The 16,682-nt window shown below is 43.1% G+C and overlaps 1 protein-coding gene across 3 annotated transcripts in view; it reads right to left on the reverse strand.

Annotated features, from left to right (window-relative positions):
• The window catches only part of zfp64 (zinc finger protein 64 homolog (mouse)), a 79,851-nt gene that overhangs the window by 59,923 nt on the left and 3,246 nt on the right, over window positions 1-16,682 (reverse strand). For 2 of the 3 annotated variants that reach the window (XM_070896040.1, XM_070896038.1), the window contains exon 2: window positions 3,378-3,611. In XM_070896040.1, coding sequence (XP_070752141.1) covers window positions 3,378-3,611 — 234 coding nt within the window. Of the gene's footprint in view, window positions 1-3,377; window positions 3,612-8,950; window positions 9,095-16,682 lie in introns of all 3 variants that reach the window. The other variant, XM_070896041.1, reaches the window with a different exon arrangement.

Raw genomic sequence — 16,682 nt, forward strand, 5'->3', positions numbered from 1 at the left:
CAATGGGGTCGTGGCCCAGGGATGGTGCAGCAGAGCTTGGTCTCCAGTTGTCTTAGTTAACTCTTGCCACTGGACCAAAGCCTTGCTTTGTCAAATCCATATCGTGGCTGGTGTGCAACGACCACTCCACATTAAACAATTTACGCACAAGCATCTTCCACCCTTCAAGATGTAGTTTTGGACCTGGAATGACAGGTCCCTCATTGAAACACCTATGAACTCATCTTTTTTTTGGTGTGGAAGCGAGTCATCCTTGACACAAGGGTCTGCCTATTATTAAACAGTAAACCCAATGTACAACTGCTAGGACTCATTGACACTGGCTGCCAGAAAGACCTGTTTTTAATGGGTCCTCTGAGCTATTGGTCTCAGTGCATCCCAGTGGTTTTACATTAGGTAGCACAAAACCTGCAACTGGGGAACCTGGTGCCACTACCGCAGTATAATAATAGACTTTGGCTGGAGCTGTGACACCTCACTAACCCCATCCCTGCCATGATAGAGGGGGAAGGGATGCACAGCATATGGCTTTCACTGTATTAGTATTGTGGACTGTAACATTAATGCTATTTAGGAACAATGTTAAGCATAAAGACTGGATTTGATTGAATTAAGTGTATATTTACATATTTTAGAGAGAGTGGCAATTGCAGTAGTTCCAGCTTATAAAAATAAATGAATCACTTTCAATTAAAATGAACTGACTGATTACATGAAGGGTCGTTGTGTGTGCAAATTACACAGTGTGGTACAATACTGCCTCCCAAAGGAACACCTTGCTATGCAATGATGCCAAACATGCGATGCATAATATTGCAAAATATACTCACGCACCTGAGCAGCATTTTATTTGTGCTGCAAACAATTATATTTTGAGTCAGGTAACATGGCAGAAATCTTAACTGAAGAAGCTGAATGAATAGGAAAGGGGTCTTCATCTTGCTTGATTTTAAATTAAAGGCAGGGACAATAGTCGAACTCCATAGAACGAATATGCAACAATAGGAATGGCACTGTAAACAAATTCCACCAAAACCCACTTGCTCGGAGTTTAAATGCACAAAATATAGTCAAAGACATAATAAATCCTCCACATAAAATGAGAACATTAACTATTTTAGTTGATAACAGATACCAGGGAGGGGTTTCAAGGCTGTAATCTAACCCAGCAAAATAGTGGTTCTAACCACTCAACTGTCACTTATACTTTATGACATCATCTAACTCCCTGGATTAGATTACTGTTCTTAAATGGTCTCAAATATCTATTATTTATTATGTAATAAAAATATGTATTGGGTGTTATTTCACATGACATATACTCTGAAATTGCCACCAAATAGATAGAAATGCACTTTGTGCAGTATTCACATAAATAACAATAATATATAACTATTTTGAAATTGCTGACGGATTAACCTGCTGTAATAATTATATCACAATCATTATCTTTCATTTTGCATGTGTTAATCAATTGGATGATTTTGGTCATTGATGCCAAACATGGGATCTTCTTCATAGCAAAGAAATGACAGAAAGTGGGATAATATTCTCCCTCAATTCCTAGTGTACACTTAATATAAAAATTGAATTAAAAGGCTATATTTGCATCTCAGAGTCCTGATGGCAGTTGTAAAGGACTGAAACTTTGTTTTCTGCTAGATTATGTCACCTCTGCCTCTCAATGAGACTACTGCTTTGTAATCATGCAACAGAGTCATAATTTTCTAAATACATGTGTGTTATTCACGTTACCAAATACCCTGTAATGCATTCCATTTGTGTTCTTGACATTACAAGAAGTTAAACTGTGTTGTTTTCCAATAATTTGATGACAACCCAGTACTGTGACTATTCAAATTAAATGTCACCCGGAACTGTGGTACTTTAAGCTTATATCTTGGCCCCAGATCAGTCGTCTCCTTAATGTTACTGATATAGTGACCACATACCAATTTGTTGCAGAGACAGCTGTCAGCAGCAACCCTCAGAGAGAAAATAAACAGAAGATGCTTGATAACTGGTACCCTCACTCAGAACAATGATTGGTGAGGGGAATTGAAAAGTTCACATTGTTGGAGTGGGATGCTCTTCTAAGAGAGGTATGTTCAGAGGGCAGAGTACCTTATTTTGCATTTGTTCTGAAAGAGCATGGCATCACTTCTATCCCATTAAACATTCTTTTGTTGGTTTCTTAATGGCGGACTAAACAAATGCACTGTCCACTGAGTTACTAAATCAATCCTATCTTCATCAACATTTACCTGTATATACACACTCCATCAAGGGCAACTGATCAGGAATGGGAGTTCTGGCTGAATTTTCAATCTCACTAACCCAGGAATGCCGAGGCTGATTATAGTACCCCTTCTACTGCGTTAGCCGAGACTCGGTATTAAACCTTCTTGGCTATATGCTGCAGTAATGCACAATGCAGCAGTTTCATCACTAAGTTGTCAGAGGACCTTCTTTACTTTTTCACCTAAATCACATCAGTATTTTGATGATCACCGTTCTCTCCCTATTAGGGTAACAAAAGTGAAATATAATAAAGAGAACAACAAACTGCTTCCAGTGAGTTGCCTGCAGTAATGTCATCTCAGGGTGCTGCTTTGCTCTTGTGGTTTAGGATATCAAAGCATTTAAATTAATTAATTGTTTTGAAACTCATAGCCAGACATCTATTGTTGTATATCTGTTGTTTAACAGGAACTTGCACAATTGATTTAGGGTGCATATCACGTATCGCTTTCCTGTCACCATTACATGGTGTTTAGCAACCGGAGCCACATCAAAATGCTTCAGGTTGCACACAAAATCTATCATTGCTGCTAAAACATGAAACTGTGCTGGTCTTCTTGCCTGTACCTCCCTGTCACTTTGCAGAGCAGTAACTTAAGGCAACAAATATTAACTGCTTTACATTTGATATATCAAAATAGAAACAATAAAATCAGAATTCTTGTTGCACAGTAATTCCAGAGCGGAGATATTTTAGATGTGATCCCAGATATTCTGGGGAAAATCTTGTATTTCAAAATTTATCTTTCCTTTCAGGAGTTAATTTTATCTCCAAAATTTGCCACATCAAGTAACTAAGCAATTTTTCAGGTTGATTAAACAAATAATAAACAATCTCAATACTGTATTAACCTTGCACCCTTATTTTAATTTACATGAAAAGCTGACCTTTATTAGCTTAACTAATTCCCTTCTTAGATCCACACAAAGTGTACGTAATTCCAGTTCAGCCTACAGCCGTGACTGTACTTCAGACAAGCACTGCTAATATTGTTTTAGTAACAATCACCATGCTATCACTTTTCTTATTGTAAATCAAATAAATGCACTAAAAGATCTGCCAGTTTCTCCCATACCCGAGATGGTCTGTGTCTGTGTGGTAATGGTACTTGTAGCGGCCTGAGTCTGGGTAGCCGATGATGCTGCCTCTGCCACAAACTGAACGGAACTGGTGCCTGGGGTTGTCCCAAGGTGGCAGCCATTTTGCTTGTGGGCGACAAAAGTATCTAGAGTGTTGTACTGTTGCTTGCAGATACCGCAGATGTGGATATCAGCACTTACTTCTACCAGCACCATGGCCCCTGGAGAAACTACACAAAAATTAGAAATTAGAGCATGGCAAAACACAGGAAAATAAATTCTTCCTCTTCTATAAAGCTGCTCTCCTCTGTATATTACAACCTGGAAAACAGCAATCTTGAAGACTGGAAAGTGTCGGTGCAGAACATTTCCTCAGAAAATTATTTAGTACAATACACAATAGTTTCATAAGTTATGAAATGAGCAGGTTTGACAGTCTACCCCCTTTTTCTCTTTAAGGGGTCAACACTTACCGGGATATGGCTCCACAGCAAGTATTTGCAGCCATGTCATCACAGCCAAGCCCAGTCCTGTTCTCAATCAACATCTATACACTCACACTTTCCAACAGGGGTTAATAGACACAAGAACCCATGGTGACTTTTACCACCCTTGGCTTAAGGATGCTGAGATAAACTATGGGGCTCATATCGGCAAGCTGGTTGAGATCAACAACAACTTGCATTTTTATGGTGCCTTTAATGTAGGGAAATGTCCCAAGGCATAACACAGAGGTGTACTAAACAAAAATGGACATCGAACCAAAGAAGGTGAACTTTCAGTCTTTGCTTTTCTAAAGAAAAGAGCCTCAGCCTGTTCAGCCTTTCAGTTCTGGTATCATCCTCGTGAATCTTTTTTGCACCTTTCCAGTGCCTCTATTTCTTTTTATTGGTTATTTCAGTGATTGATCCATTGAAATTAAAAGCAGTGCTGCAGTTTGCCTCAATTATTTCAACCCAACAAATCTGAACCTTGAGGTGGGAAAACTTTGAAAATCTATTTGCGAGAATTAAATTAAATCCTTAGGATTGAAACTGTTAATATATTTTTTTAAATGTCATGTATGATGTATACTTCTTTTAAGTGTCAAACTTACTTCTTGTAACACTTTTTCCATAACACTTTAAGATAACGCCCCCAGTTATAAAACAGCATCTTCCAACTCAGTTTGAGCAACATCCTGAAAGGTGCTAGTGAAATTCTTCCACATAGGAGTGAAATTCCACATAAAAACCGCAACATTTTTATTTCCATTTTTTCACAAGCACACTCTCTTGCATGTATGCATATTTCACATGAATTTCACTTTAATATACAGTTATGAGCTTTCAGTATTTCTCCTTTTCCCTCCTCCGTGTCTGCTATCATCAAGAGCTACTGAATTGCTACAGCTCCCCAATCTTCCTCCAGTCAAATACACCCGCTCTGAACCCTGAGAAGGTAGCAGCCAGGCCTTTTCTCTTTGTGAATCGCATATGTGTGTACCATGGAAACTTGGGCCCACATAATTTGCATATAGCTCAAGTTACACGGGAACAAGTTACACAGGACCAGAATAAACTGTAGCCCATCTGGCTAGTGCCAAAACCAAATACCGTCTGTACTTCTCTAACATCCATTTCTTCAAATATTTATCCAGCTCTCCCTGGAATGCTTCCACACTAACTGCCTCCAAAGGCAGTCCATTTCATATATTCACCAATTTGAGTGTTTATTCAACGTAAAGTAATTCAATCTGAATTATCTGTGCAAGTGCAATTCCTCTCTTCTCAGCCTAAGCCTGTGTCACCAGCAATCTCAAACATCTTACTATCTCATTCAATTTATATATTCCCTCAAGGATCTTGAACATTTGAGTACAATAGAATATCTCCCCCGAGTCTCCTCTTCTTCACAGTAAACAATCCCAGATCATTCAATCTCTCCTCATAGCTTAGACCGCTCTAAGCTAGGTATCGCTTTGGTTACTCCTTTCTGTGCTATGACTGAAGAAACACTCAAATTGTTGTGATAATAATTAGCTGATTTTATTTCCAAACCCTCGAGAAAACTCTGTTAAAAAATAACAAAGTAAATACAAGAGAGACCTTGGAGAGTACTTGTTACAATGTGATTACTCCCATCAGGGGACCACCTAGTGTTCAATTAACAATATGCAAGTACTATACATATTCTGCATCACCTCCAATGCCTCCACGGCAATCAGAAGTATACGCAGTACTCAAGGTGTGGCCAGACCTCTGGCTATACATCCCAAGTTATAGTTAGCTTTCCTTACTGCAGCTACACACGGCGCTGTTGGTTTCAGTGAGCATCCAACCATACCTCCAGATCCCTGTCCTGCACTGCATCCTGTAGACTAAAGCCATTTAGTTTATATTTCCCATGTTTATTTCCCTTCCCTAGTCTCATTATTTGTCGACATAAAATGCAATTTTTCAGACATCAGTCCATCTTCCAGATCCCTTTGTATCTGCTTTATTTCTTAGTGTCATCTGCAAACTGTTGTATGTTGCATGATGGAGACATCTGGGGAAAATTAAAGGTTCCATTCGATATTAAGAGCAGACAATTGTGCACCAATGTTGGAGTGCTGATATAGCATCAGTGAAAAACTCATAGATGAAGGAGTGAGCTCAAATGCTGATTTGCTGCAGAGTGGAGTCCATTTCACATTTGCCGTGGTAGCAAAGTAGCAGTTAATCATTTTTTTCCCCATTTTAAATCTCCACTTGTGACATAGTAGATACAGTACAAAGTGCTTAAAGAATGTGAAAGTATCTGGACAAACTGTATGATGTAGAAACTTGTATTGGGCAGCAGTGTAAAACTGGTGATATCCCATAGGGCGTCCATTATACATCCTGCCCAATATTCAGTTCATTGACTTCAATCTGGTGGGTCGGGTAACAGGTGTCCCATGCAATATAACCCCCTTTGCGCTACCACCCAAGACTAATTTCGACCTCTATGTAACTTGGTAAAAATATTCTTCTCCCTTCAACTCTTAAAGCAGAAACTCAGGAACTTTGTCTCTGTCCACAACTTGAAATAAAAAAGACTTGCATTTATATAGCACTTTTCACAATGTCAGGGCATCCCAAAGTGCTTTAAAGCCAATTAAGTGCTTTGTTGAAGTGTAGTCACCGTCGTAATGTAGGAACCATTGATATCCACTGTAAACAACAATGGCCCTCGCACTGAACCCTGTGGCACCCTACTGTATTGACGCAGCTCCGTTCATATTTCCGTTTGGCCAATTATCAATCTACCTCAGAAGATGGCCGCCTGTTCATGCCTTTCCACCTGTGGACTAATTGCTTGGGTTTTTAAAAAAAAATTTGTTCCTGGGATGTGCGAGTCACTGGCAAGGTCAGCATTTATTGCCCATCCCGAATTGTCCTAGAGAAGGTGGTGAGCCGCCTTCTTGAAACGCTGCAATCCATGCTTCTTTGTAGCGAGTTGCTATAACTGAGTGGCTTGCTGGACTATTTCAGAGGGCAATTAAGAGTCAACCACATTTCCATGGGCCAGGAGTCACATATAGGCCAGACCGGGTAAGGACGGCAGATTTCCTTCCCTAAAAAGGACATTAGTGAACCAGATGGGTTTTTTCAACAATCCGACAGTTTCATGGTCACCATTACTGACACTAGCTTTTTATTCCAGATTTAATTCACTAAATTTAAATTCCCCAGCTGGGATTTGAACTCACGTCGCCGAATCACAAGTCCAGGCCTCTGCATTACTAGTTCAGTAACACAAGCACTTTGCTACCAGGCTTCAGTACCAAAAGCCTTGCTGAAATCCAAATACTGTCCATTATTTCCTTGAATGGATCCAAGTAAATTTATTGGAAAAGACTCCTCTCGTAAGTCCAGGATGATGTTAAACAGACGGATCTTAAGAGTTTTGAGTTACGATTTGTCCATCAGTGAGGCACCAGCTCTAAAGAACAGCTTTTCCAAACCTGCAGTTCCACAAAATTCAAGTATATTCAAAGAAGAAGTAAAACCATAGTAGGATTGAGTTGTTTGAGCTTTAAGGCTTCGATTATCAGGATTCAGGGTGGCTTTTGGTCCAAATGCCACAGTTTAGATACCCATGCAGTAGTTCGTAGTAAAATTATATTTGAAAATAAATCAAAAGAATGAGTTGCAGCATTCGCACCACAATTCTCCCATATATCCTCAAAAAATAGGGTAATGATTTAATAGCCACGGTGCTTAAAGTACTGATTCTGTCATTGCTTCACCAATGTGGGTTATCTGTTGTGTAGTATATGTAATAATAATATGGAAGCAAGACAGCTCTAATGTTTCACAGTAAGTATGCACACAAAACTCCTTGTAGATACTACCCAGTGTAGCATTAAGCCAAACAGGCCAGAGGTCACAAGTTTGATTCGCAGTCCATCCTGACTCAACTAAATGGGCTCAGTGTCTCTGGACACCTGCATTTGGGTTGGGAGAAATTACCCAGGGTTTCCAGTCATGATCGCTATCCAGTCAACCCTTCTGGATTGGTGGACTTTGGGAAAGAACAAGATCATGCTCAGCTTCTCAGTCAAATACTCTGCTGATGCTCACTGTTTAGGTCCAGACATGAAGAATGACCACTTGGTTAAGGTACTGAAAGGCTGGCAGCCACAGTGGAGCCATATCCCTAAAAACATCACTGCCTTCAGGAAGGGAGGAAAGAACAATATTTTTAAAACTTATACACTGTCCAGACATCATCCTTTAAGCACTTTTTACTGTGACCATATTACTAGCGGAGATCTGAAATAATGAAACAATATTTTAACTAACTGCCACTTTATTATCATAGCAAATATGAAAAGGACTCCACTCTGTATCAAATGTGGCAGCTTGTATTTGAACTAATTTCTTTATCTATGGGTTTTTCACAGGTGCCACACCATTATTGTGCAAGTACCTGTTCTAACACCAGAGGGAGCTATTAATCTTCCTCAGACATCTCCATGCAACATGGGATGTTCGTGTGCTTCTGAGAGTCAGTGAGCTGGCATCCCTTGCTGGATTGGAAGGTCAGTTGCATGGATGTGTAAAGAAAAAGATTTGGAGGTATAGAGTATCTTTCATATCAAAACACTGCATCGCAAAGCTCTTCTCACACAATTTATCTTAAATGCAGTTACATCGACAAATACTATGCCAAAGATACCATAAACAGCTGTGAGATGTGACCTGTTTTTTGGTGATGCCTGAACTGGTTAAGGGAAGAATTTGGGGAAAGCCACTGAGGGAAATTGTGGCTCTGGTTTAAATCGTGTCACAGGGCCCATTAACGTACACTTAAACTACCAGAACAGCATATAGGACCTCAGCTTAACATCTCAACTGTATATATTCCAACCCAGAAAAATCGCAAAAGTGGATGAACATAGATTTTTTTTTAAGTTAACAGTTCAAATATTGCACTGAATATAGATCTTATGAGACATGAAGGCTCATGCAACAGGACACAGGACTTTCATAATTTTAGCTTCAAGTGTATACACCATTTAATCACTTTTATCTCAGGACACAAGACCTGAAGTACGTACATGTGCAATTGTAGCAGCAGTAGATTTAGAAATGATGAAAGAAGGACGTGAGTGCTGAAGGCATGAGTTTTATTTTCCAGCAGGTCTTTAACCCATCTTTTTTTCCTTTAGATGCTGATCAATCTACTGTGCGTTTCAAACAGGCTGCTGTAAGAAATCATGAATCCAAAGAAATTGCGAATTATAAAAGAAATAATAATTTTATAAAAGTACTTATGCCAGCTCAGCAGACACAGAGAGTTAAGGTCGATACGAGGCCAGAATATGTGAAAAAAGGGCTTCAAGCAGGCATGACTAAAATAGATAAAGAAAGCAGCAAGGAGGTGGAGAATAAACAATTTTCTATGGAAGGACAATAAGACATTTACAACAGATAGAAGTAAGAAGATGACCTCATGAGAAGGGGAGGGGCTGTCATAGGTACTCACTCCCCTATAATTATACAATGGAATGAGTAAAAATGATTGGCGCCAAGTATCCACCAGCCCACCGAAATAAGGTATATAAGCGGACAACCGAGAGAGAGGAACAGAGTTAGGGGAAGGGCTTCCCCGGGGTGGATCTATGCTGGCTTCGGCCGATCATCTTGGTCAAGCTCAACCTCGCCCTCTGCGGTGGATCTATGCTGGTTTTGGCCCAACAGCTCCAACAGTTCGGGGAACAACCAAACAGAAGGGACCACTGCCGCAGGCTGCAGGGATCCAATCTGAGACCACCATTCTGCCTCAACATCCTTCTATTCCGTTCCGGGGTCGTCGATTGTTCTCATCTGTCACGGGTTGTATGTCTACAATATCTATCTTAATCACGTGTTGTATCTGATTATGTTTAAAACTGCCGCTCCTTAATAAAACGCCTTAAGGCTTCCAAGACCCTTTGGGTAATGTGTGTGACCTGTAATCAGAAAATCTACATATATAGTGAAATGTGCTATCCAGCAAATAAATTCATCCTCAAAAGAACATAAAATTACATATCTACTAAAATCATGGAAACATAGAAACTAGGTGCAGGAGTAGGCCATTCGGCCCTGTGAGCCTGCACCACCATTCAATATGAACATGGCTGATCATGCAACTTCAGTACCCCATTCCCGCTTTCCCTCCATACTCCTTGATCCCTTTAGCCGTAAGGGCCACATCTAACTCCCTTTTGAATATATCTAACGAACTGGCCTCAACAACTTTCTGTGGCAGAGAATTCCACAGGTTCACAATTCTCTGAGTGAAGAAGTTTCTCCTCATCTCGGTCCTAAATGGCTTACTCCTTATCCTTAGACTGTGACCCCTGGTTCTGGACTTCCCAAACATCGGGAACATTCTTCCTGCATTTAACCTGTCTAAACCCATCAGAATTTTATATGTTTCTATGAGATCCCCTCTCATTCTTCTAAATTCCAGTGAATATAAGCCTAGTCGATCCAGTCTTTCTTCATATGTCAGTCCTGCCATCCAGGAATCAAGTCTGGTGAACCTTCATTGCACTCCCTCAATAGCAAGAATGTCCTTTCTCAGATTAGGAGACCAAAACTGAACACAATATTCAAGGTGTGGCCTCACCAGGGCCCTGTACAACTGCAGCAAGACCTCCCTGCTCCTATACTCAAATCCTCTCGCTATGAAGGCCAACATGCCATTTGCCTTCTTCATTGCCTGCTGTACCTGCATGCCAACTTTCAATGACTGATGTACCATGACACCCTGGTCTCGTTGCACCTCCCCTTTTCCTAATCTGTCACCATTCAGATAATATTCAGCCTTCCTGTTTTTGCCACCAAAGTGGATAACCTCACATTTATCCACATTATACTGCATTTGCCATGCATTTGCCCACTCACCTAACCTGTCCAAGTCACCCTGCATCCTCTTAGCATCCTCCTCACGGCTCACACTGCCACCCAGCTTAGTGTCATCTGCAAACTTGGAGATATTACATTCAATTCCTTCATCCAAATCATTAATGTATATTGTAAATAGCTGGGGGTCCAGCACTGAACCTTGCGGTACCCCACTAGTCACTGCCTGCCATTCCGAAAAGCACCTGTTTATTCCTACTCCTTGCTTCCTATCTGCCAACCAGTTCTCTATCCACGTCAATACATTACCCCCAATATCATGTGCTTTAATTTTGCACACTAATCTCGTGTGGATCGTGTCAAAAGCCTTTTGAAAGTCCAAATACACCACATTCACTGGTTCTCCCTTGTCCACTCTACTAATTACATCCTCAAAAAATTCTAAAAGATTTGTCAAGCATGATTTCCCTTTCATAAATCCATGCTGACTTGGACCGATCTTATCACTGCTTTCCAAATGCGCTGCTATTATGTCTTTAATAATTGATTCCAACATTTGCCCCACTACCGATGTCAGGCTAACCGGTTTTCTCTGTTTTCTCTCTCCCTCCTTTTTTTTTAAAAAAGGGACCATGACTACATCAGACTGTAGGAATCTCTGGGGGGGATTTTCAAAGTGCTGCCTGGCATAGAACTGGAAATGAAAGTCAGAAAGTTTCTACAACGAGTGGCCAATCTGCAGTGCCAGTTTTGTGAAGCAAATTGAAAATCTACCTATAGTCGAATATATTCACTGTTCCTTTTAACAGGGATTTAGTAGATTTTTAATTTTGTGTTCTTTTGAGGATGAAATTATGTGCCGGATTGCACATATAGATGGATTTGCCTGATTAATGAGACGATATATTGTGCCAGCCCATAGTAGTCCAATTTGTACATGGTCTTTTGGAAGACAAAGGCATGATGGTCCAAATGGTTCATGTGTTTTTATGTACAACACCATCAGTGCAATTCAACATCACAAAGTACATCCCTTTCCTAACTAGTTTGACACCATTCACTAAGTATGTCTTTCCTGTTTCTGCCAATGTGTGCACTTTGTACTTACCTGAATTGAATTTAATCTGCCCACTTGCATTTTTGGAGCATTTTAGTTATTTCTGAGCTATAGATATAAAACCAAAAGTATGATATGTGAACTGCTAAAAATATTTTCCATTGGGCAGGAAGCGTTTAACAAAGGCAAAAAATAGGTACATTAGCAATTGTGTGGATTTTCTACTACTGGGGATAAGTCCCTTTCTTTACAACTCTTTTTGGGGAGTTCAAAATAAACATTAGATCGAGTGCCCCCCCACCCCCCCCCCCGATCTGGGGGACACTCCAGATAGTTATAACTGCCCTCTTTTTTTTGTTTTTTTTTGTTGCTTTTTTTCCTTGATTTTTTTTTGGGGCATTAAAATCATATAATTTACAAGTGCCTCCTATAAAAGGGGAGGGGGGACACTAAAACCCGGCAATTAAAACAAATTAAACTTTAAAACAAATAAAATCAAATTAAAATTTGGTTGCCGGGGGTGACAATGCATTACAGTCCCTCCGGCGCCCACCTCTCGCGGAAGGCCGCGAGCGTACCGATGGACACCGCGTGCTCCATCTCCAAGGACACCCTGGCTCGGATGTAAGCGTGGAAGAGAGGCAGGCAGTCAGGCTGGACGACCCCCTCGACCGCCCGCTGCCTGGACCGGCTGATGGCACCCTTGGCCGTGCCCAGGAGCAGTCCTACGAGGAGGCCCTCGGACCTACCCGCTCCCCTCCGCACAGGGTGCCCAAAGATCAGGAGTGTGGGACTGAAGTGCAACCAGAAATTGAGGAGCAGCCCCTTTAAATAATGGAACAGGGGCTGCAACCTCGTACATTCGATAAAAACGTGGAACACGGACTCTTCCAGACCGCAGAAATTGCAGAAGCATACTGCATCTGGTATTCCCAGGCAGTCTCCCATCCAAATACTAACCAAGCCTGATCCTGCTTAGTTCCTCGAGATCAGGCGAGATCGAGCGTTTTCAGACTAATGTGACCATAGGCCCCTTTCTTTACAGACATAATTATTGTTTTTGTGGTGTTTCTATGTTAAAAATAAAGGAATATACCAGCAGGATGGCAATAGCTATGTTGTCTAGCCCCGAGACAAAATATAGACATATGTAGCCAATATAAATATTTTGTTTAACCTCGACCCCAACTCTCAATACTATGTAATTGCATAGCTTGAATCCTGACATACTTAAAATGGCCCCTTTAAAAATAATACAAAATAAATCAATATGGAATCATTGGACCCAAGTTTCCACAAGAAAAAAAACCCTCGGTATTCTCCACCTACTTACAGGTCCTGTGGCCCTCGGCGCAGCCAGCACGAGCTGTGGGGGGGGCGGAGCCAGGTCCCGGCGCTGAAAACAGTGCCGGGACCTCTGCACATGCGCGCTACAGTCGGCACGCAAGTGCAGTAGCTCCAGGCGCCGAACTGTGTGGGAGGGACCCGAAGCACGCAGCCCCTAGCCCTGGCTGAATGGCCTCACTGGGGCTGCGTGGATAAGGCTCCTCCCACGGCCAGCTCCTGCTCCCCGCCCCCGACAAGACCCGACACCCGCTCCCCCCCCCCCGCCAACCAGACCCGACCTGACACCCGCTCCCCCCCCCGCCGACCAGACACCCGCTCCCCACTCCCCCCCCCGTCCCGAGACCAGACACCCGCTCCCCCCCCCGCCCCCGACTGACCCGACCCGACCCGCGCTCCTGTTCCCCGACCTGCCCCCCCCCCCCACCACTGGACCCGACTCCCGACTCGATCCGATCCGACCTGACCTCTCCCTTCCCCACCCCACCCCCACTCTCTCTCTCCCCCCCCCCGCTCTCTCTCTCTCTCCCTCCCCCTCTCCCTCCCCCTCCCTCTCTCTCTCTCTCTTTCTCTCTCTCTCTCCCCCCCCCTCTCTCTCTCTCTCTCCCCCCCCTCTCTCCCTCTCTCTCTCTCTCCCTCCCCCCTCTCTCCCTCCCTCCCTCCCCCCCCCTCTCTCCCTCCCTCCCCCCCCTCTCTCCCCCCCCTCTCTCTCTCCCCTCCCCTCTCTCTCTCACTCCCCCCCCTCTCTCTGCCTCCCCCCCTCTCTGTCTCTCTCTCCCTCCCTTCCCTCCCTCCCCTTTCTCTCTCTCTCTCTCTCCCTCCCTCTCTCTCTCTCTCCCTCCCCCTCTCTCTCTCTCTCCCCCCCCCTCTCTCTCTCTCTCTCTCTCTCCCCCCCCTCTCTCCCTCCCTCTCCCCACCTCCCCTCCTCTCTCCCTCCCTCCCTCTCTCCCTCCCCCTCTCTCCTCCTCCCTCTCTCCTCCTCCCTCCCCCCCCTCTCCCCCTCCCTCTCTCTCTCCCCCCTCTCTCTCTCCCCCCCTCTCTGTCTCTCTCTCCCTCCCTTCCCTCCCTCCCCTTTCTCTCTCTCTCTCTCTCTCTCTCCCTCTCCCTCTCCCTCTCCCTCTCCCCCTCCCTCTCCCCCTCCCTCTCCCTCTCCCCCTCCCCCCCTCTCTCTCTCTCTCTCCCTCTCCCCTCTCTCTCTCTCTCTCTCTCTCTCTTCCCCTCCCTCTCTCTCTCTCCCCCTCCTGCTCAGCGACACAAACGGCTTTCTCCCCCCCCGCTCCCGCTCAGCGGCACGAACGGCTGCAGAATTCTCCCTGGCTGAAGCACTTTCACACAGGTAGGAAGATGGTTTATTTAATCTTTTCTTGGCTTATAAATGTTTATTCAGGTTGGATTTATTTGTATAATATTTGTAGAAGTATAAATAAGGATTTATTGTCGAATTTAATGAGTTCCCTTCCCCTCCCCCCTCCCCCCCCCCACCTCGTTCTGGACGCCTAATTTGTAACCTGCGCCTGATTTTTTAATGTGTAGAACAGGTTTTTTCAGTTCTACAAAAATCTTCACTGGCTCCATTCTACTTTAGTTTGGAGTACATTTTCACTGTGGAAACTTTCAAATCAGGCGTCAGTGGCCGGACACGCCCCCTTTTGAAGAAAAAATTCTGTTCTAAACTAGAACTGTTCTACCTGACTAGAACTGCAGAAAAAAAAATGTGGAGAATTGCGATTTCTAAAATAGTCCGTTCTCCACCAGTTGCTCCTAAAAATCAGGCGCGAATCATGTGGAAACTTGGGCCCAATGTCACTGTTATCAAAAAAATTGAGATTTTTTAAAAATCACAAGCTCAATTACTCTCTTCTGCCCACTTACCCAGTAAGCCAGATATTATTAAAACCAGTGTAATCAATGAAAGGTTGGGCAGTAGACACAAGCCCCACAGCTGATGTTCTGGAGAGCTGGCTTTATGGGGCACTTTCACAGCCACAAGTCAGAGTCAAAAGTCAATGTGATATTCCATACAATGTGCATCTGACTGATCAGTTGAAACAAAAACTAATTTCAACTACTGCATTGCAGAGTTAAGGTTAAAATGACAAGGTGGTGACATTATACTCGCTTAGTGATTTGTTGGGGGGGGGCAAGTATTACAAGTTTTTATACATTCTCTTGGGTACAGCAGTGCAGCTCACTCCCATAAGTGGTCCAAGCATCTTGCATTCAGGAGTGTGCAAATAAATAACACATCTGCTATTCTCAAAATGAATAGAGGCTACCCTGGTTTAATGGGCTTGGGAAGAGACAACTGATCCTCACTGTCTCAGTTCGTCTAGCTTTAATACTTAGAAATTTACAGCGCAGGAGACCATTTCGGCCCATCGTATCCACACCGGCCGACAAAGAGCCACACGGGCCTCGGTCATCAGCCCTGAAGGTTACATATAAACCTATAAACAATGATCAATGGTGGACAGGTAAAGTGCATCCGGCCCAACCAGTCCGCCAAACACAACTGCGACACCCCATATATTGCAACATTTTACACTCCACCCCGCCCCGCCCCGAGTCATGCAATCTCCTGGGAGAGGCAAAAAAAGATAAAAACCCAAGCCAATTGGGGAAAAAATCTGGGAAAATTCCTCTCTGACCCATCCAGGTGATCAAAACTAGTTCAGATCATCACTCTGGCCGTATTAGATTCCCTGAAGTACTTACCATCGTATCTGCGCCAGCCAACAAGAGTTTATCCAGTCTAATCTAGGTTCATAACCCTGCAGGTTACGGCATTTCAAGTGCCCATCCAAGCACCTTTTAAATGTGGTGAGTGTCTCTGGGGCCAAGTTTCGGCCTGAGTTGCTCCTGTTTTTTTGGAGCAACTGGTTTAGAATGGAGTATCTTAGAAATTGCAATTCTCGGCATTTAGTTTGCTCCAGTTCTGGTCAGTTAGAACAGTTTCAGTTTGGAACAGATTTTTTTTTTTCAAAAGGAGGCGTATCCGGCCACTTACGCCCGTTTTGAAAGTTTAGACAGTGAAAACTTACTCCAAACTAACTTAGAATTGAGTAAGTGTAGATTTTTGTACATTCAGAAACACCTTTCCTACACTTAGAAAATCAGGCGTAGGTTACAAATCAGGCAAAGGGAATGGCGGGGGGTGGGGGTTTAAAAGGGAAGTTTACAAACACTAAACACTTCAGTTTTACAAATAAAGAGCCATCATCAATAATAAATGATAAATACATCAATAAATCAACCAATAAATCAATCAAAAAAAATTAATTTAAAAAATTTAAATTTTTTTTTAAAAAAATCAATAAATAAAACATTTTCTACTTACCGATTGCAATAGCGTGCTGGGACGGGCCCCCCCCCCAGTGTGTCTCTGTCAGTGTCTCTATCTCTCTGTCTGTGTGTCTCTCACTCTCTGTGTTTCTGACAGCGAAGGGAGGGAGGGAGGGAAGGGGGAGAAGGGAGGGAGGGAGGGAAGGGGGAGAAGGGAGGGAGGGAGGGAAGGGAGGGAAGGGGGAGAAGGGAGG

This window comes from Pristiophorus japonicus, chromosome 12 (genome assembly GCF_044704955.1).
Source record: "Pristiophorus japonicus isolate sPriJap1 chromosome 12, sPriJap1.hap1, whole genome shotgun sequence".
NCBI classification, from domain to species: Eukaryota; Metazoa; Chordata; class Chondrichthyes; family Pristiophoridae; genus Pristiophorus; species Pristiophorus japonicus.